At 34.1% G+C, this 19,759-nt stretch overlaps 4 protein-coding genes across 4 annotated transcripts; 2 read left to right on the top strand and 2 right to left on the bottom strand.

Moving 5' to 3' along the window:
* Positions 1 to 85: 85 nt before the first annotated feature.
* LOC101887508 (deubiquitinase OTUD6B) lies at positions 86 to 1,385 on the top strand. Its single transcript, XM_005184138.4, has one exon. It carries the CDS (start codon positions 233 to 235, stop codon positions 1,211 to 1,213), a length of 981 nt encoding a protein of 326 aa, XP_005184195.2. The 5' UTR covers positions 86 to 232; the 3' UTR covers positions 1,214 to 1,385.
* Positions 1,386 to 1,412: 27 nt separating this feature from the next.
* Positions 1,413 to 3,760, bottom strand: LOC101887680 (transmembrane protein 185B). Its single transcript, XM_005184139.4, has 5 exons — positions 3,418 to 3,760; positions 3,153 to 3,329; positions 2,757 to 3,094; positions 2,553 to 2,683; positions 1,413 to 2,497 (listed from the first exon to the last, which is right to left on the bottom strand). The coding sequence occupies exons 1-5, from the start codon at positions 3,453 to 3,455 to the stop codon at positions 2,117 to 2,119; spliced, it is 1,065 nt and encodes a 354-aa protein (XP_005184196.1). The 5' UTR covers positions 3,456 to 3,760; the 3' UTR covers positions 1,413 to 2,116.
* Positions 3,761 to 5,207: 1,447 nt separating this feature from the next.
* Positions 5,208 to 6,709, top strand: LOC101890661 (NADH-cytochrome b5 reductase-like). Its single transcript, XM_005184159.4, has 2 exons — positions 5,208 to 5,323; positions 5,532 to 6,709. The coding sequence occupies exon 2, from the start codon at positions 5,715 to 5,717 to the stop codon at positions 6,693 to 6,695; it is 981 nt and encodes a 326-aa protein (XP_005184216.2). The 5' UTR covers positions 5,208 to 5,323; positions 5,532 to 5,714; the 3' UTR covers positions 6,696 to 6,709.
* LOC101887847 (band 7 protein AGAP004871) lies at positions 6,660 to 18,258 on the bottom strand. The gene is made up of 5 exons (XM_005184140.4): positions 17,995 to 18,258; positions 7,697 to 7,864; positions 7,284 to 7,632; positions 7,058 to 7,223; positions 6,660 to 6,995 (listed from the first exon to the last, which is right to left on the bottom strand). Exons 1-5 carry the CDS (start codon positions 18,140 to 18,142, stop codon positions 6,861 to 6,863), a joined length of 966 nt encoding a protein of 321 aa, XP_005184197.1. The 5' UTR covers positions 18,143 to 18,258; the 3' UTR covers positions 6,660 to 6,860.
* Between the last annotated feature and the right edge of the window lie 1,501 nt (positions 18,259 to 19,759).

Here is a 19,759-nt window from a genome sequence, read left to right as displayed (position 1 = left end):
TGGTTTGACAGTTCATTGCCCCAGCAGCTATGCAATGCGACTACCTGTATTCTTCTACCATCGTTTTGAAGTTTGTTTTGTTGCAGCGAATTCAAATTTAATTGACAGATCGTCTGGTAATCAGCTGAGCTGGAAGGGGGACCTTATACTTGGAACAAAATCGAATTCGATTGTTCGTGGTTAATTTCAATAAATACATTGTTCTATTTGTGCACATAAAACCCAAATATAAATGGAGGAGGCAACTGACGCCTTAATCGATACAACAACCACAAAACTAGGTACATTATCCATTGAAGATGTGCAATCGAAACACCGCAAAGAACGGAAAGAACTTCAGGCTAAGATCCAAGAATTGAAGAAAAATGCTCCAAAATCCGACAAGAAGAAACGAAAAGAAGTACTAGAGGAAATTGCAAAATTGGAAGCTAATCTGGAGGCACGGCAAGCGGAAGAACTGAAGAAAGCTGAAGCTGAAATCAATGCCAATACATGCGAGGAGAAGAGTCCCTTAGACAATCAGGAGGCATTAACGAATAACTTGAATAATGGTGCAGCTGTGAGTGATGATGAAAACGGTGAGGAGACTTCGAAACAACCGCAACAACGCATTTCTAAGGCACAAAAACGAAGAGATAAAAAATCTCGAGAAGCTCGCCAGAGGGAGGAGGACATAAAGGCTGCCGCCGAAGAGGCAGTTTTTGCTCCCAAAGCCGTTGAATATCGTAAGCTGGTGGACAAGTTAAAAAAACGTCAATTGGCTTTGCAAAATATTCCCTCAGATGGCGATTGTCTTTACAATGCGGTGCGTCATCAACTGATACAACATGGTTTGGGATCGCACAATGTCCGAGAGCTTCGTCACGAGACTGCCAATTATATACATGCCAACAAAGAAACCCTCTTACCATACATGACAAATCCCCAGACCGGAGATTTGCTTAACGACGAAGAATTTGAAAAATATTGTAATGATGTACGCAACACCGCCGCATGGGGTGGTCAGATTGAATTGAAGGCCCTATCGTCAATACTTAAAGTACCAATTGAAGTTATACAAGCTGACGGTTCACCGACAATTCAGGGTGCCGATGAATTTGGTGGTTCACCGCTGATAATAACCTATCATCGTCATATGTATAGTTTAGGCGAACATTACAACTCCACCGTTGAATTGACTGGCTCAGAGGGTGAACAGAATGACGAAAATTGAGGATTGTCATTAAATGGAATAGGCAGGGAGTCGTATTACGCTCCATTGTTTTCAAAGAGATATGTTGAAAAACTATGAAACGACGGTCGAAAAAGGAACAGAACGTGAGGACCCACACTACTAACAAACGATGAATTTAATGCATTTAATCACAAACAAAACCCAAAAACAAATTTAAAACTTAACACAACATTTGATATTGATTTTATCTCAATAAAAAAAAGAACTGTATTGGTGTATTTCACCTTACATAAGATATCAAGAGAATATTAATTGAATAGGTAACTATTGGTTCTGTGGGGATGGCTGATGAAGATGGACTTTTTTATGATGATGAACAAACTACTATATGCATCTATTGTAGTATTGATTCGAGTTTCGGTTAGCGAACGTTTTCCATTTTTCACATAAGGAACACAAATGTTATTTTTTTTTTTTTTTTTGATTTTTAATTTACTATTTTCTACTACACAAATCCTTAACTATATAAGTATGTATGTATGATGCCATATCATTAGTATGTTTTATGCTACAAATGCAGATTTACAAATAGTTTGTTAAAAAACATTGGTTTGGTTTTCCAAAACGGAAATTCTTTACAAAAACAATAGAGAGAGATTCGATAATTTTTCTATAACGGAAAATAAAAATGGATAAAATTGTTCAATACAAATACTGTTTCCAAGTAACTGTTATTCTAAACACAAACCTTAACCGTGCCGAACAAGTTTCTTTTTTTATTGTTTTTGTTAAAACCTAATGGATGAATGAAAGATGAAATTGCTTTTAAAAAATTAAAAAAAGTATTGTAATGCAGTTGGTTTTAGTACGAATGGTCTTATCTAAAAAAAATACCTTAAGACAACATCTTATACAATCATAAAAATGTGCGATTGTATTCCTTTAATCGGGTAAATCAATACTAATAATGGGTACTACTGGTTTCATACTGTCATTTTTCGCCGATTTTTTACTCTTTTTCATGTGTTTGTCAAAATCACCCAAGTGTGCAGTACTCGATGAGGACGAGCTGCCATCCAATGGCTGTGATTGTTGAGCATTACTGTTTTCGGCATGATAGGAAATATTACCATATTCTTGCAGGAAAGGCATAGCTGACAGTAGGAATTGACTGAAGGATTTGCGTATGCCAAACCACCATTTATTGCCGCCCTTGGCGCTAAAACTGAGAACGATTAAGGCAAATATAGAGGCTAAAAGCGGCGAGAAAATGACAATGTATGGGAATTTCAGTTCACCCTCAAGTTTGTCACAGATTACCACCTGTAAAGAAGATAATGTGTTATTAATTAATTATAATTTATTATATGCCACATACCTGGAAAAACAAAAGCGGCAATACTGTACAAACATTGCCCACAGCAGCATTTAGGGCTGCCTTTTTCTGTTGCAAGGAAATTTCCGGCGTTCTCATCATAATACCACAAAATATAATGTTGTAAAGTACACCTAAAATAAAATGTGAATGTTATTAATACATTGGTATTGGAAAGTTAATATTATTAGAGGGTAATATACTCACTAACTAAGCTCAAACAAATCACAATCCACATTGGAACAAACACCACTTCCCAATTCCATGTTACAAATTGATCCAATTTCAATGGCAGGGAGACAAATTGCAGAGCATTAACGGCCAAAAACAATTCCAGTTCGAATGAACGATCATGTTTTACAGCCCAAACACATGCACCCACACTAGCCACAGAACCGAAAACCAAAGGAATAAATACCAATACCCAGAGGTGGCGTTTCGATGTTAAATTGTCGCAGGCCAGCAATTCAAACATGAGCAGAATAAGATGCAAGGATAGGGAGATTAACATGGCCTTAAATTGTGTATAGGAATCACCTTCAAGTCTGCAAAGGAAGTGCAATAATGTATTAAATATATATTTGAGTAAATTCTATGTCTTACCTGTAGTGAGGATAACGACACCATACTATTGCACCGATTGTAGCACCCAAAGCTGCTATAGCCTTCCATATCCATAATGGTGTAAAAATGAAATACCAAGGCCAATCGATGTAACCATCCAATCGTAATGCAAACAACGTCACGAATGTAAATAAACTGCAGTGTACAATAAATTTGCTGCAAGCACACACACACATTAACGTGATATCCAAAAATAGTAATCACCCTTCCTCCATTCTAATAATATCCAAAACCATATGCTCACCTGGGATTAAAGTCTCTGAACAAGGATTGCAGATTCATTTTTTTATCAAGAGCACAACACAATAATCAAATCAAAAGGATCTGTGTAGAATAATCGCCCTGACCACCAAGCAACAAGTTTTTCCACTAAAAAATACTTTAGGAATATTATGGCTCCCTCTTTCTAGGAAGCAATGGGAGCCATTGATATGTACAGCATTATACTAAGGTACACTAAACTGGAGGATTTTTCTAAAGTTTTCACAAAGTTTTTCCAAATTCTATCAATAAATAGTTTCTTCTGTACATGGCCCAATTATAAGGTCTTCCTTCGAGCGAATTAATCTAAAAACAGCTGTTATTTTACCAGATGAAATGTCAAAATTCATGCTTGAGGCGAAAATAAATATTTTCGCCTTGACAGAAGAATTTTGTGGCGAATATGTTTGTTGTCATTTTTTGTATGTATAATAGCATGTTTCCATTGGAAACCGAACAACGTTGTTCGCTCTCAGAATTAGGTACACGAATTAACCCGTTCATACGGCACGATTCGTAATTCATAGTAAAATAATTCCTTTTTTCAAAATTTTGTTTTTTGATTTTAATGGGAATTTATACTAAAATACATTAAATTCTCACTAATATGAATAGAAGAAATGATTATTTTTCTCCCAAAGATTTATTATAACATTAATTTTATAATTTTCATTCACGTCTCCAACTTTTTGTGTAAATGTTGACATTTTGAACATATTTTTGTATTTTTCTATTTTTAAATTCTGCTGGAGAGACACTTGTCAAACATTTTTGCTGCCGATACAAACATTTTGAAAATATTGCCTCTTTTGTTTCCTGTTTTCTGTGGTAATTTCAACTCGTGGACAAAATGCGTACCTCGGATGAGAGAGAAAACAAAATTTACTTCCGTTTGAATGTACGTCCGCTATTCTACAATGTAGTTTTCATTCATAAATTTCAGTCTTCCCAAATTTTTTCAAAATTTCATTAAATTTTTCTATTTTCAATTTTTAAATGTCATAATTAATTTTTTTTCGATAAATGCTCTCATTTGTTAGGGATGGGACATATTTTTTCGTTGTTCTGAGAGTGATTTGATTTTAACACACGGTAGAAAAATACAGGTAGACGCATCGACGCAGCTGCTGGGACAATGAATCGTCAAACCGAATTTGAAATTAAAAATGTTAAACGAAAAATTGTTGATATTTGTAAAAATTGCATATCATAACAACCTCCAATTTGCTTTGGATTTAAAAAACGTATAAAAATCTACTTATTTTTCACAAAACATTTTAACAATTTTGACATATCAATGTTCTCAAGCATTGCAATAATTTTTTGAATAATTTTTCATTTTAAATTTTTAACTTAAAAATTGGTTTGACAGTTCTTTGCCACAGCAGCTATGCAATGCGACTACCTAAATTCTTCTACCATCGTTTTAAAGTTCGTTTTTGTTGCAGCGAATTCAAATTTAATTGACAGATCGTCTGGTAATCAGCTGAGCTGGAAGGGGGGCCTTATACTTGGATCATGCTTCTGTAGAGGTGGCAAACAATCGATGCCAATATCGATATTTTAGTTTGAAAGGGGATATCGATGGATAGCTGTTTCTATCGATATTATCAAACGAAATGTTGCTCTCATGACCCCACTCTGAAAATTGTTATACAATAGAACAATTTGAAAAAGATCCTTAAAATTAGCCTTGGTCTTGCAGTGCAATTGCCAATAAATATTGGCAGTCCTAACTAAAGTAGCACATTAACAGCTATTTAGCTTGTTTTATCATATCAAAAAAGCAGAAACCCCGATTTAAATTTCTGATATTTTCGTTTTAGCCGAATGAGTAGTCGACAATATTATTATGGTTGTGTTTGTCAACGTGAAAACTAATGAAAAAAGTAAAAATTTATTGAAACTCGTCAGCTAGTCGAAGTTTATTTTTGAATTGTAACTTCACAAAGGAAAAGATTCGGTCGGCTTTTAAATATGCTTGGAAGAAATCATTGGCCACTGTGAAGAAGACATTCACCTTATATAAAATCACTATATCTAAATAGCTTATTTGCTGTTATACAATAAAATTGTAATCATGTTTTTCTTTGCTAGGCTCCAACATTTGCACATTTACAATTTGGATAAACGATAACAACGACTGTGAAACGGTTTTACGAAAATTCAAAAAGTGTGAACATCCCTAGTGCTTATCATATGTGCCAGCTGATTAAAGGCGGTTAAAAATATGTCTCATCTTCCTGCGGATAAAAATAACGATAAAATAACATACAAATAATGACAGATATCGAAGATATAAATGCAAGTGATTGCTGTGGAAATGGCTGTGCAAATTGTGTGCTAGATGTTAAAGTAAAACATTCCAAAGTCTGTGATAAAACCGGAAAAACAAATGTACTCCTTCAATACACCTATTTTCGTTTGTTGGAAAAGAAACCTCATTCTGATGGAGACAGCGCTGTCTGGGAGTTCCATTTCAAGTCTGCGCAAGCGGAGATAGGCGAAACAGAATATATTCTTGATTTAAGTCCAGGCTATCATTTAATGCTTCGTACTCCATACGCCACGGCGGCACAAGGATGTGTTGAAAACGAAGTTGAAATGAAACGGAAATATTTACTAAGGCCTTACTCACCATACTGGTGGGATGTGGAGAAAATGGAATTTAAAATACTCGTTAATTTAAAATATCATGGACCTATGACAGCTGTTCTACGTAACTTGCAAAACGACAATGAAGTGGAATTTCGTGGACCTATAGGAAAATTTGAGTTTACACCAGATAATAAAGGTGATAATGTTATCTTGATAATAAATCAAGGGGTTGCCATTGCCGCCACAATACCAATAATTGAAAATATTCTAAAAAATGATGAGGACCTAACACGCATTGTTCACTTGTCCTGTTTTGAAAATATTAATCATATATATTTTCGAAAAGAAATTAATGATTTTCAAAAATATTGGAATTACAAAGCCCACATATATGTGGCCCATGAATTGTGCGAGGATTGTAAGCCGCTCTCTGCATGTTCGCATCTATGTAAAAATTTTAGAAATAAATTAAAATATAAAGAACCAATACAACCTGGTCGCCTAGATGATATGGAATTAAATAAAGTACTGGCGACATATGGAAATGATGTACCACATTTGCAAGTGGTATTAGCTGGAACTGGAAATTTCCAACAGCATTTTAAAGATCTGTTATCTTGTGATTCGTATGGTATAAATAAAAATAATATTTATTTGTTATAAATAATACAACTTAACATGAGATGTATGCATGCAGTAAAACTGCAACTATAAGAATCGTTTTAATGGAAACACTTCGCTTCATTCTCGTCTGGAAGTTATAGAATCATCGTTTTCTAATTCGTAAAGTCTTAGGGCATCTAAATACGGCTTCAACGGCGATGATTGTCACTGGGGCTTGTGTGAATTACAATGATTGTGACCAGCAGATATGAAGGGTGATAGTAATTCCATTGGCAAAGGAAATATAATTGTGGAATTCTTCTCGGCAGATATGTTGACTAAAGTTTGCAAGTAACGCAGCTGTAAAGGAAGTAATTGTTTTTAGTAAAAAGTTAAATGAAATAAAAAGAAAAAATGTGTACCTGTAATGCGGAAGGACTTGAGGAAATAATTTCTGATGCCTCCTTTAAAGCTCTGGAAGATTTCATTTCACCCTCTGCTGCAATCACCTTGGCACGGGCCTCTCGTGCAGCCTCTGCTTCGGCAGCCATGGCTCTTTGCAAGGCCGTGGGTAGAGATACGTCTTTTCTATAACGGAAATTTAGCTTTGAAACCAAGATCATCATTGAGAAATTTAAATTTCCTTACATTTCAACACGTTCCACCTTAACGCCCCAAGGGTCTGTGGCCTCATCCAAAGACATTTGCATGGTGTGCGATATAGTTTCCCGTTCAGTCAACAATTCCGATAGATTACGTGTACCCAAGACATTTCGTAGTGTGGTTGCCGCCAGCAAACGTGTCGAATGGCTATAATTTGAAACTTGTATAACCGATTTTAGAGGATCACTAATGCGATAGTAAACTACAGCATCTACGGTTACTGTGACCGAATCTTTTGATAGCACTTCTTGTGGTGGAACATCAAAGGAAACCGTTCTCAAATCCACTTTACAATAGTCATCTACGCAAGGTAAAACAAAGAATACACCGGGACCTAAAGTAAAATGGAATTTATGAAATTTTTTTCTGTAATTTGTTTGTAAATTAAAAATTTTTACCTCTTGCTCCGCCGCTTCGCAAACGACCCATACGAAATATTACCGCTCTTTCATATTCCGAAACTACTTTGAAGCATATGAATACCGAAATGGGAAATGTGAGGACCATTAAGATTATAGACAGTGTTGTGGCCAATATCTCAACGCAGTTCATGTCATCATTTTCCGCTGGAATAAAATAACAAATAGGTAAGTTATGATAAATATATGAGATGTATTTTAAATATATGTTTATTGGAGTATTCTGATTTTAGTAATTATAGAAAAAGCAAAGAATGGGAAACAGTAGCGTGTTAAAATGTTGTGTTGTGAAATTTCCTATATGTTTCGAAGGAAAACACAGACTAAGGAATGCATTCGATGTAAGTTGTTTGAAAAAAATATATTTATTTTGAATAAGACCTTAATTGTATAAGACAATGATTCGATATAGACAGCTTTCATGTAGCTTTCCGAAATAATAACTGAAGTTGGCAAATATTCATTTGGCATTATCTTCTAAGAAATACTCTGAGTTCATCTGCAAAGCGACACACTTCTATTCTCCAATATTTATTCTATAAACAAACAGAAATTCTTGTCTGCGTCATTGATTTTATTGCCTTCTTGAATGCGGGGTGCATAGAATTCCATGTTAATTTTTTTCTCATAAATCGACCACCAACATTCTCAGACACTGTGCCATCAATCAACATCATCATTCAGTTCAAATGTTTGCTTCTCTCCTCCGTTTCTAAGCAGAACAAAGAACCCACCACTTGCATTCTCTAGGCGAAAATAAACAAACTGTAGAGAAAATAAACAAATGCTATGCTCCTCATTATTATGTTTGATTCTTACGAAACAAAACAAGAAGGATGGACCAAATAAAAGGAATTATAGTTTGTAGTACCCTGAAGACAGACACCTGCTCGAATTGTTCAAATTGTTTACACCAAACAAATAATAAATTTCTCTTCAGATAAACAAATTTATTTAAGTAATTGACACATATACATAAATTAATGCAGAGGCGTGTCAACAGATATGGACTAAAGGATTAATGAACCCAATTAATTCATGTTTTAATATTTAGAATAGAAGCAATAATTTAGCAGAGTAATAATCACCCTTCTTCAATGACTTTGAAAATGCAAATACAATTATTTATTAAGAACTATACTTATAGTAATTATTATGATAAGTACAAAGCAATTATTGCTAAATATTCATATTTTTATATAAGATGCTTCATATGCATAAGAAATACTCATGGGCAGTATGGCCTTTTTGTTGCGCTTCTTGCAATGTTTTGAGTTAGATGAAGGGAGTAGGGAAGTAGTAGGTTGCTTTATTGCTATTGACTGGTTGGTGATAGCCTATACAGGGTGAGATAAAAACAAGTAAAAAACATTAAGTTCGGCCGGGCCGAACTTTAAATGCCCTCCACTTTAGGGTAAATGAAACATTAGAACCCATTATGACCTACAAATATCAATTTTTAGATATATTCGTGGGAAAATGTGGCAAAAGTCATAGAAATATCGAATATTAGGAGGTACCGCTATACTATACAAGGGGAGGGTCTATGCAAAAACATGAACATATACATACAATGTTTCGCCAACCCATTACCAATTTTTAGACAAATTAGCGAAGAAATGTGGCAAAAATCATCAAAATACCGAATATCTGGAGGCAACGTTATACCAAAACGTGGACCAGAACCCATTATGACCAACAAATACCAATTTTTAGACAAATCCGTGAAAAAATTTGACAGAAACCATCAAAATACCGAATATCGGTGGCTTTACCCAAACGTGGACCTATGCATACGCCACCGCAGCCGGAACCCATTATGACAAACAAGTACGAAATTTCATCAAAATACCGAATATTGGGAGGTACGTTATACGGGGATTTCGATATTCGTGATTTCAACAGACAGACAGACGGACATGGATATATATACTTTATGGGGTCTACGACGAATATTTAGGGATTTTACAAACGGAATGACAAAGTTAATATACCTTCCTTTCCAAGGTGGATGGTATAAAAACTGCAACAAATTCAAACGACATAATTTTTACATTTTTTTTAAATTTTATTAAATGAAAGCAAGAAATGCCGAAAATAGCATCACATTTTAGAATAAGTTTAGATTTGTTCGAATTGGTCACCTTTGGCACGATTTATTGCCCTTTAAACGGCCAATGAAACAGTCAAACGCTGCCCGAATGCTGCTCTGCGGTATTTTGGCCCATTCCCGGCGAAGCGCTTTTTTGAGATGATCGACACTTTGGTATTTTTTAGTGCCAACCTTGCTTTCCAAAATACTCCAGGCACAAAAGTCCAACGGATTTGTATCCGGAGATTTTGGTGGCCATTGTGCCCTGGAAATGAAGCGAGGAATCTCATTTTCTAACCATAATGGGGTGGCACGTGCTGAGTGCGAAGGTGATGAGTCCTGTTGGAAATTCCAAGGTCTGCTGCCAAAATTTTTACGTGCTCAAGCCTTTAATACACCCTCTAGAAAATTTTCCGGATAATTTTCGGCATTTATTCTGATGCCACGGTTGATTAATACGAACGGAGAGCGACCATCGGCTGTTATGGCGGCCCACACCATCACCATGGCCGGCTCTTGAGTTCTGGTGGCCAACCCAAGGTGCACTTTTTCAGCTGACCTCTTTGGCAAGTAAACACGATAATTTTGTTTGTCTACAAACTGCTGGACAACGAATGTTTTCTCATCGCAGAAAACTAAATTCGGCAGTTCATCACTTTCGGCCAAGTGAAGCAACTCTTTAACTCTTTTTAGTCTATTTTCTTTCTGTTGCGGTGTAAGTTCTTGCACTTTTTGGAATTTTAATGGCAAATCAGCTCGGGGTAAGCTAATTTTTCAATCTTTGCCGAATGGAATATTGCGATATGTTCAGCTTACGAGCCATTTTTCTGCCATTGCGACGTGGGTTTCGATCAAGTCGCTTCTTTACTTTTTGAACCATTTCTGCTGATGTTGCTGTTTTCTTAAGTCCACTTCCTCCACGTCGGGCTACACTACCAGTATCGCAGTAACGAGCGATGGTACGAGCCAAAAAAGATTTATTCACATTTAAATGCTGGAGTGCTCTAACGATAGCCATTTGAATTCCATCAGGAATAACTTTTTTTCTGGAAAATGTTCACCAAAATGCTTTTGTACGCTTGTAAACAATATAATGAGCTGGCACTGAAATAATTTTAATAGCTGCCGGACGAGTGGCTTAGAAATGACTGCAGTCTGAAATTGGTTGCAGTTTTTTCATTTCACCCTGTATGTAAGTATGTATTCATACTATATTGTATTCATATAATTATAAACTGTTCAAAACACAAAGGAAACTAAAACATTTCATACAACAATAACACCATAGCACTAAGTCACAAAAAAAATTAAAAATCTTCATAAATGCCTATCTAAATATAACATTCTAAATATTACCTACATACATACATTTATTATTTAACGAATTCCCATTGGAAATGTGCCTTTGATCACATTTTCGAAATCGTGGATTTTAATCGATTTTATGATTTCATATGGCTGTGAATTTGTTCGTAAAACGACAACAAATGATTTTTTCATATTTATTATTATTATTTTCATGTGCAATTAGTTGTTTTGTGTTTTTTTCTTCGGCTTTTGGATGGATGGATGGTTGAAATTCAAACAAGAGTGATGAACACCACTTTTAGATTTTTTTTTGGATATAATTCGTGCCAATTGTTTTCGTTCTTTACACAGTACTAATGATTGAAAAAACAATTGAAAATCCATATAGGCAACATTAAATGCTCGAATGAAAACTTTTTAATGTGTTTTAAACATAAAAAGCATTAAAATGGGAATAGTGTGTTTTAGAATAATTTTGAAATTAATTGAAGAAACTCACGTAAAATGTGTATGGTCAGTTTAGTTAGAGGGACTGCTAGATAAACATGTGTGTAAAAATAATGTTTTCAAGAAGATTTTTACAAGAGTCCTTCTGACCAAAAATTGTGCGGTTTTATATTCTTGACCAAAGAATCAAAATAAATGTTGATAAAGAATTGGATCACCTCCTCCAGCTGGATCAAAGAATGAGGTATTTAAATTTCGATCAGATAATAATATGGTAATTGCAGAAGGTATATATCATTTGATACTCCCGATTCGATTTTACAAACCAGGTCTCCATTTTAGGACATTTGCAGTCGATCTATGGGGTCCATCCGTGCGTCTGGCTGATGTGCACGACAACTTTAAAGAGACCAACCGATGTTGTCCAAACTTTGTATATTATAATATTATAATCAAACTTAGATGGCGTTGAGAGATGGACAATATCGATCCACTCCTTCAGATATCTCACCCACAAAAGGTCTAAATTCTCAAAGAAAATAATTTAAATCGTAGAAATGAAAAATTATTATCTGATTTTGTATCAGTGTTAGGTTAGGTGTTAAAATGAACAATATCGTCCCACTCTTTCTAGTACCTCCTTCAGGGAGGGTAAAAATTTTGTATAATCGCAACTCTCTTCAAATTTCGCTCATCTCAACATTTCCAACAACTCTATGTTTGGTGTGAAGATGGATAATTTTAGTACCTCCCTCACAAACGGTCAAATTTTGAATAATCATAACTCTTATAAAATATGAAAGGGGATTCTGATGGTCTTCAATGTCGCATATCCTAATAAATTTGGTAAATTTCCCAAAAAGGATCAAAATTTAAAATAATCATAACTATTATAAAATATACGAGAAGATGACGAATGTCTTCAAATTTCGCACATCCTAATATTACCTACAACTCATAGGCCTTGTATGAAAATGGAAAGGATCAAACTGGCAATCCCCCCATAATGTTTTAAAATTTTCAATGCCCATATTCTTTTTATACCCTCCACCATACTATGGAGGGTATATCAATTTTGTCATTCCGTTTGTAACTCCTCGAAATACTCATGTCAGACCCAACAAAGTATATATATTCTTGATCAGCGTAAAATTCTAAGACGATTTAGCCATGTCCGTCTGTCTGTCTGTGTGTCTGTCTGTCTGTCTGTGTGTCTGTCTGTCTGTCTGTGTGTCTGTCTGTCTGTCTGTCCGTCTGTCTGTCTGTCTGTTGTAATCACGTTATTTTTCGAACAAATTGAGATAGAAGGCTAAAATTTTGCACACATGTATATTTTGCCAGTAGGCAGGTTAAGTTCGTAAATGGGCCATGTAGGTCCAAGTTCTCATATAGCCCCCATATAACGGTACCTCCCGATATTCGGTATTTTGATGATTTTACCGACATTATTCACCGGAAATGTTTCAAATTTGGCATTTGAAGTTCGTAATAGATCATAAAACCTAAGACAGAAAATTATCTGTGCAGGTCCACGCCTTCGTGTAGCCCCCATATAACGGTACCCCCCGATATTCGGAATCGTTTCAAATTTGGTATTTGATGTTCGTAACGGATATTACATCCTAAGTCAAAAAATGAGCCATGTAGGTCCACGTCTTCATATAGCCCCCATATAACAATACCCCCCGATATTCGGTATTTTGATGATTTTAGCGACATTATTTAACGGAATCGTTCCAAATTTGGTATTTGAAGTTCGTAATAGATACTGCAGCATAAAACAGAAAATGGGCCATGTAGGTCCACGTCTTCGTATAGCCCCCATATACCGTACCCCCCGATATTCGGTATTTTGATGATTTTAGCGACATTATTTACCGGGATTGTTTCAAATTTCGCATGTGAAGTTCGTATTGGATACTTCAGCCCATGCCAGAAAATTGTCTGTGCAGGTCCACGTCTTCGTATAGCCCCCATATAACGGTAACCCACATATTCGGTATTTTGATGATTTTAGCTACATTATAAATAGATTTTTCTTCAAGTTTCGCATTTAAATATTGTAATAACTTATGACAAAAGTTGCCTATGCAGGTCCATGTCGTCGTATAAGCATTCGGTATTTTTAAAATTTTAGCAGAATTTTTAACGGATTTTATTTTTATTTATTTATTTATTTATTTTTTTTTTTTTTTGAAATTGCCAAATTTGTACCAAATGGTGGAGGGTATTAAAAGTTCGGCCCGGCCGAACTTACTGCTTTTTTACTTGTTAAATTATGATATGGGATGTGAAAATGGAACTTATTGGTCTACTCCATCTGATTCCTCCCCCACAAGGGGACAACTTTTTGAATAATTATAAGTCTCATTACATTCGATTACATTCAGCGATTTGCTTCAAATTTCCTGTATCTCGATATTTTTATCATCCATAGATCCAATGTAAGTGAAAGAAGTAGTCGAATTTTAGCTCTATCCCTTCACCCAATACATCTCTCTATACCAGACATCAACAGTGATCCAAAATTATTAGTTGTGGTACTAAATTGAGTATGGGGAGCTTGGATTCCAACAGCTCCCAATACTCAATTTAGTATCACTTAGTACTTTTAGAATGTTTATAGAACACATTTACAAAATCACGTCTATATCTAAACGACAGTCACTAACAGTAACATTTATATCAATATTCAGAATTTTATCTCTATTCCTTCAGCCAATACCAAATATAGTACAATTTAGTACTGTTCGTACAATTATAGTACACATTTTCTACATATGTCTAGACTAAACATGAACAGCGACCCTAATACCAAATTTTAGATTTTAAGCACTATCTGTTCAACCTAAAGTAAATTGTACCAAATTAGTACTTTTCATGCCCTTGTAGTACGCATGTTCAAAGCCACCTCTTTATCACAAACCTACCTCCAATAATAAAAAATTTCTCCATCAGTTCGGCGTAAAGCAAACATTTCCAAATTTAGTATCATCTAGTACAGTTCGCACACTTATTACACATTTTTCAAAGCCTTCTTCATGTATCAAAATTACGTATTAAGGTAAACTTCAACCTTCTTTCCAACCTTGATTCCCATCCAAATTTCAAGTTCATAGCTCTATCCGTTCACCTAATACTGAGTGGTAATTTCATAAGTTTAGTACGATTTTCTAACTTGTCGTAACTTTAAAGTTCTAATTTCTTGCAACCCAATGTACCAAAGGGTACACTCCATAATTGATTCTCATTCCAAATTTCAGAGTTCCAGCTCATTCCGTTATCCATTTTTTTTTTTTTATATTTTTAGTACATTTAAGTACTTTTCGTAAAAAACAACCCTATCACCTACACACCAAGACTGATTAAGGTGCAAAAATCAAGACTCTAACTTCAGCCTTTTCGTCAGGGCGCTCATTCTAAGACAGTTATTTCACTACTCATTTATATATATTTTAATTTTAAAAAAGAGTGATAGGCTGAGGGTAAACATCTATCGGCCAAATTTTCAATTTGTTTTAAAATTTCCACTTCACTAAAAATTGTAGACAATATTTTGCAATGTCCTTCTGATCAAAAATTGTGGATTCTTAAAGAAGATTTTTGAAAGGTTCTTCTGACCACAAATTTTTGATTTTTTATTACGAAAATTGTTCAAAGTTCCTCTTTACTAGAAATCGTATATTAAAAAAAAAATATCTTTACAAGATCCTCACAGTTTTGATTTTTTAAGAATAATTTTACAAGGTTCTTCTGTTTAAAGGATTTTTGAAAAAGGTTTTTATTAAATCTTTTGGAACAAAATAATCATGTATTTTTTTTTCAAGGAGATTTTTTGAGTTTTATTCTGACAAAAATCGTGTATTTTTTAAATATTTTACATGGACTTTCTAATTAAAATGGTGGATTTTTAAAGAATTTTACAAGGTCCTTATGAATAAAAATCGAGGATATTTTTAACTTCCACTTGTCGAAAATTGTGGATTTTTAAAGAATATTTTTAAAATATTGACCACAAATAATGAAGTAGTTTGGACCAAAAATCGTAGATTTTTTTTTTGGTTCTTCTGACAAAATTCGTGGATTTTTTAAAAAATCTTATAAAGTCCTTCTGATCAAAAATTATGGATTTTAAAGAATATTTTTGCAAGTTACTTCTAATCACAAATGTTGGTTTTTTACGAATATTTTTCAATGTTCCTCTTGATTAAAAATTGGGTTTTTTCAAAAAGATTTTCACAATGTTCTTCGTTGATTTTCAAGAATTCTGTTACCATGCGCTTCTGATCAAAAATTGTTGGTTTTTTAAAAAGATTTTTACAAGAATAGAAATCCTAGAGATTTTTAAATTCCTCTTGACCAAAAATTTTATTTTTTTAGGAAAGTTTTTCAAAGTTCCTCTTGACTATAGTGGATTTTAAGAAGGTTGATTTCCAAGAATTTTTATTAAAAGGCCTTTCTGGTTAAAAATCGTTGATTTTTCAAGGAGATAGATCGATTTTTTAAAATTATTTTAAAATTTGCCTTAAAGTTGCTCCGGGCCAAAAATCGTGGATTTTTCAAGAATGTTTTTAGAAGGCCCATTCAACCAACAAAAATATTTCTACACGGTCCATCTATTTAAAATTCATATTTTTTTAAGAATATTTTTCAAAGCTCTTCTTGAATAAAAACCATGGATTTTTGAAGAAGGTTTTTACATAGTCCTTCTGTCCAGAACCCTAAAGATTTCAAAAAAGTTTATACGAGGCTCTTTTCAGTAAACATCGTGGAGTTGTCAAGAAGATCTTTCAAGGTCCTTCGGACTGAAATATTACAAGATTCTTCTGACCAAAAACCGTAGAGTTTTCAAGAAGGTTTGTACGAGTTCCTTCTGATCAAAAATCGTTGATTTTTTTAATTGGGTTGGGTTGTTCTTGACCAAAATAAGCTGATTTCTTAAGTAGAGTTTTTTTTTCAATAATGGGACAATGCCCCATCCACCAACATTCGTGAATTATTTTAATAATTTTTTTCAAGGTTCCTCTTGAGTTTTTTTCATACCCTCCACCATACTTTGTCATTCCGTTAGCGTAAAATTCTAAGTCGATTTAGCCATGTCCGTCTGTCTGTCCGTTTGTCTGTTGTAATCACGCTATCTTTCGAAAGAATTGAGATAGAAGGCTAAAATTTTGCACACGTGTTTATTTTTCCAGTAGGCAGGTTAAGTTCGTAAATGGGCAATGTAGGTCCACGTTTTTATATAGCCCCATATATAAGTACCTCCCGATATTCGGTATTTTGATGATTTTAGCGACATTATTCATCGGAATTGTTTCAAATTTTGTATTTGAAGTTCGAAATGGATACTACAGCCTAAGACAGAAAATTATCTGTGCAGGTCCACGTCTTCGTATAGCCCCCATATACGGCATTTTGAAGATTTTAGCGACATTATTTACCGGAATTGTTTCAAATTTGATATTTGAAGTTCGAAATGGATACTACAGCCTATGACAGAAAATTATCTGTGCAGGTAAACGTCTTCGTATAGCCCCCATACAACGGTTCCTCCCGATATTCGGTATTTTGATGATTTTAGCGACATTATTCAAGGGAATTGTTTCAAATTTGGTATTTAAAGTTCGTAATGGATGCTACAGCCTGTGACAGAAAATTGTCTATGCAGGTCCAGGTCTTCGCACAGCTCCGATATAACGGTACCTCCCTATATACGATATTTTGATGATTTTAGTTACATTAATCGCTGTTTATTTCAAATTTCCAATTTGAATATGGTAATGTCTTATGACAAACAATGACCATGTAGGTCCACGTCGTATAGACCCCAATATAACGGCTATATTTGATATTTTTAAAATTATAACAGAATTTTTTAAGAATTTTATTTTTTGAAAATTTTCAAATTCGTTCCAAATTTTAGAGGGTAATCAAAGTTCGGCCGGGCCGAAATTACTGCTTTTTAACTTGTTTTTTTTTGAAAATATTTTTGTGGACTTCCTGCCAACAAATCATTAACTATTTAAGAATATTTACGTTCTTTTGCACTGTGTAAATAATAAAAATCATATAAGTTTGTCGCATATGGTAAATATACGTATGTATGTATAAAAAAAACATAGGTTGGTTATATTTATCTCTCACTTTCTAACTTGTTTTGCGTTTACTTTGTTTACCAAAAACAGAATTGCGTTTACTGAACTCTCTTTGTTTTGAGTTTGTTTAGAAAACTCAAAAGATGCAAATAAATGCATTTTCCGCTGATAGATTTATAATAAACAAATCAAAACCCATCTTTTTAAAAATATTAATATTAACACATAAAAATTGTACGCACTAATATATTGAACTGGAATGCCAAAATATCAAATAAACAATCAACAATTTCTTGTTTTTTTTTTTTAATTATTTTGTTTTATGTATAACCTACAGGTTTTTAATCCTTGATATGTGCGATTGGGCTCCGTTGGAGGTATGATTATGGTGTGCTGCCGAATATCGGTCGAAGGGAAACGCATTGTGTCCGGAGCCGGTGCTATACGCGCCCGATTTTGTAAACGCGGCGAGGATGTATTCATATTGGTTCCTTGTTTTTTTTTTTTTTTGGTTTTGTTAGTTTCACTTCAGTTTAGAACTTATCGCGATCTATGCCGATCGAAGTACTGGCCGCAACTGACTGACTGACTAAACAAAATTTCTTATCTTTCGTTTCAATTGCCCACAAAATGTTCGTAATAAACATATTCCGAATTTATTGATACGTTTATTCCCTGATAAATAGAATTGAATTGAATTTGTGTTAATGTTCGTTTGTATGTCATGCGGTGTGGATAGCTCCGTTCCAGCGGAGAACGAGTGCGCTAATTCGCTGCCAGAAAATACTATGGATTGCCGACCGAAGAAAATCTCAATGAAATCCCATTGATTTGTTTTGGAAAAGGCGATTTGAATTTTCAGTTCATATATTATGCGGCCGTTGTGAGTAGATATAGAATATTTTCTACTTTCAAATCAACACCATCGACAAGGCAGCAGCTCACCATCCTCAGCATCAGCGCTATCAATGTGTTAAATCGAGCAAAATATCGACTATTTTTCCAGGCACAACATCGGTCGGCGGTAACAACTTTTGTTTACATTAGCTAGGTATTGATCGGCCCGCCCGATGCTGTGTGTATATTTTTGTTTAGAGAATGTATGAAAATACAAATGTTGAAAAGTTTATTTTCTCTGTCCAAAATATTTTTCCTTCTTTTTTTTTTTTTTTTGCTCGTCTACACACATTAGAAGGGAAAGAAATTCACACCGCCAGAGATTTATATTGGGATTTGTAGTACATAAAATTGCACTGATATCGAGAGGCTGATACATTACACTCAACAATTTATGTGTGTTATTTTCAGTTAAAAATATATCAAGACTGGGGAAAATTGTTCAGGGTCATGGGTTTTCAGTTTAAAAATAAGTTAAAAGGCACATTTCTTTAGATACAAGTTAGAGTTTTGAATTTTTATCACATACATTACAGTATTTCTAGAATCTTAATATTTTTTTCGATATTACTGTTTCACCTTTAAAATCAATTTGTTCCAAATTTTTGTGCAACACTTCCAAAAATTGTGTATCTTTCAAAAAATGTTTACAACGTTCTTCTGATAAAAATTGTGAATTTTTTAAAATCATTTTTCAAAGTTCAAAGTCCGTGTTGACTACGAATTGTGGATTTTTAACAATGGATTTTTTAAGAAGAGGTTTATAGGGCCCTTCTGTCTACAAATCGTGGATATTGTAGGAATATTTTTTAAAGTTCCTCCAGACCACAAATCGTGGAGTTTTTCAAAAAGTTTTCAAGGTCCCCCTGAATTAAAGAGTAATAGTATTTTTACAAAATTCCTTTTAGATTTTTAAGAACATTTTTACAAGATCGTTGTGACCAAAAATAGTGAATTATCGTAATTTTTTCAAGAAGATTTGACAAAAAAGATTTTGCAAGGTCCTTGTGACAATTATCGTAATTTTTTCAAGAAGATTTGGCCAAAAAGATTTTGCAAAGTCCTTGTGACAAATCGTGGATTTTTTTGGAATATTTTCAGAGTCTGTGTTGACCAAACTTGTGGAGTTTTACCAAATCCTATTGACCAAATCTTGTGGATTTTTTAAGAAGATTTTTGCATGATCTTGACCTATTTTTCAAA

The sequence above is a fragment of the Musca domestica genome, unplaced genomic scaffold (genome assembly GCF_030504385.1).
Source record: "Musca domestica strain aabys unplaced genomic scaffold, Musca_domestica.polishedcontigs.V.1.1 104, whole genome shotgun sequence".
Classification (NCBI taxonomy): domain Eukaryota; kingdom Metazoa; phylum Arthropoda; class Insecta; order Diptera; family Muscidae; genus Musca; species Musca domestica.
This window is presented reverse-complemented; position numbering and strand designations above follow the sequence as displayed.

What these genes read in the sequence shown, in the direction of transcription:
- LOC101887680 (XM_005184139.4), bottom strand. Translation starts at nt 3,455, where the DNA reads ATGAATCTGCAATCCTTGTTCAGAGACTTTAATCCCAG. An exon ending in GATTTGTTTGAGCTTAGTTA is followed by an intron (nt 2,684 to 2,756) that starts GTGAGTATATTA and finishes ATTTTATTTTAG; the next exon opens with GTGTACTTTACAACATTATA. An exon ending in TGCCGCTTTTGTTTTTCCAG is followed by an intron (nt 2,498 to 2,552) that starts GTATGTGGCATA and finishes TCTTCTTTACAG; the next exon opens with GTGGTAATCTGTGACAAACT.
- LOC101887508 (XM_005184138.4), top strand. Translation starts at nt 233, where the DNA reads ATGGAGGAGGCAACTGACGCCTTAATCGATACAACAACCACAAAACTA.
- LOC101890661 (XM_005184159.4), top strand. Translation starts at nt 5,715, where the DNA reads ATGACAGATATCGAAGATATAAATGCAAGTGATTGCTGTGGAAATGGC.
- LOC101887847 (XM_005184140.4), bottom strand. Translation starts at nt 18,142, where the DNA reads ATGAATACATCCTCGCCGCGTTTACAAAATCGGGCGCGTATAGCACCG. An exon ending in AAGGTGGAACGTGTTGAAAT is followed by an intron (nt 7,224 to 7,283) that starts GTAAGGAAATTT and finishes TTTCCGTTATAG; the next exon opens with AAAAGACGTATCTCTACCCA. An exon ending in CAAGTCCTTCCGCATTACAG is followed by an intron (nt 6,996 to 7,057) that starts GTACACATTTTT and finishes CTTCCTTTACAG; the next exon opens with CTGCGTTACTTGCAAACTTT.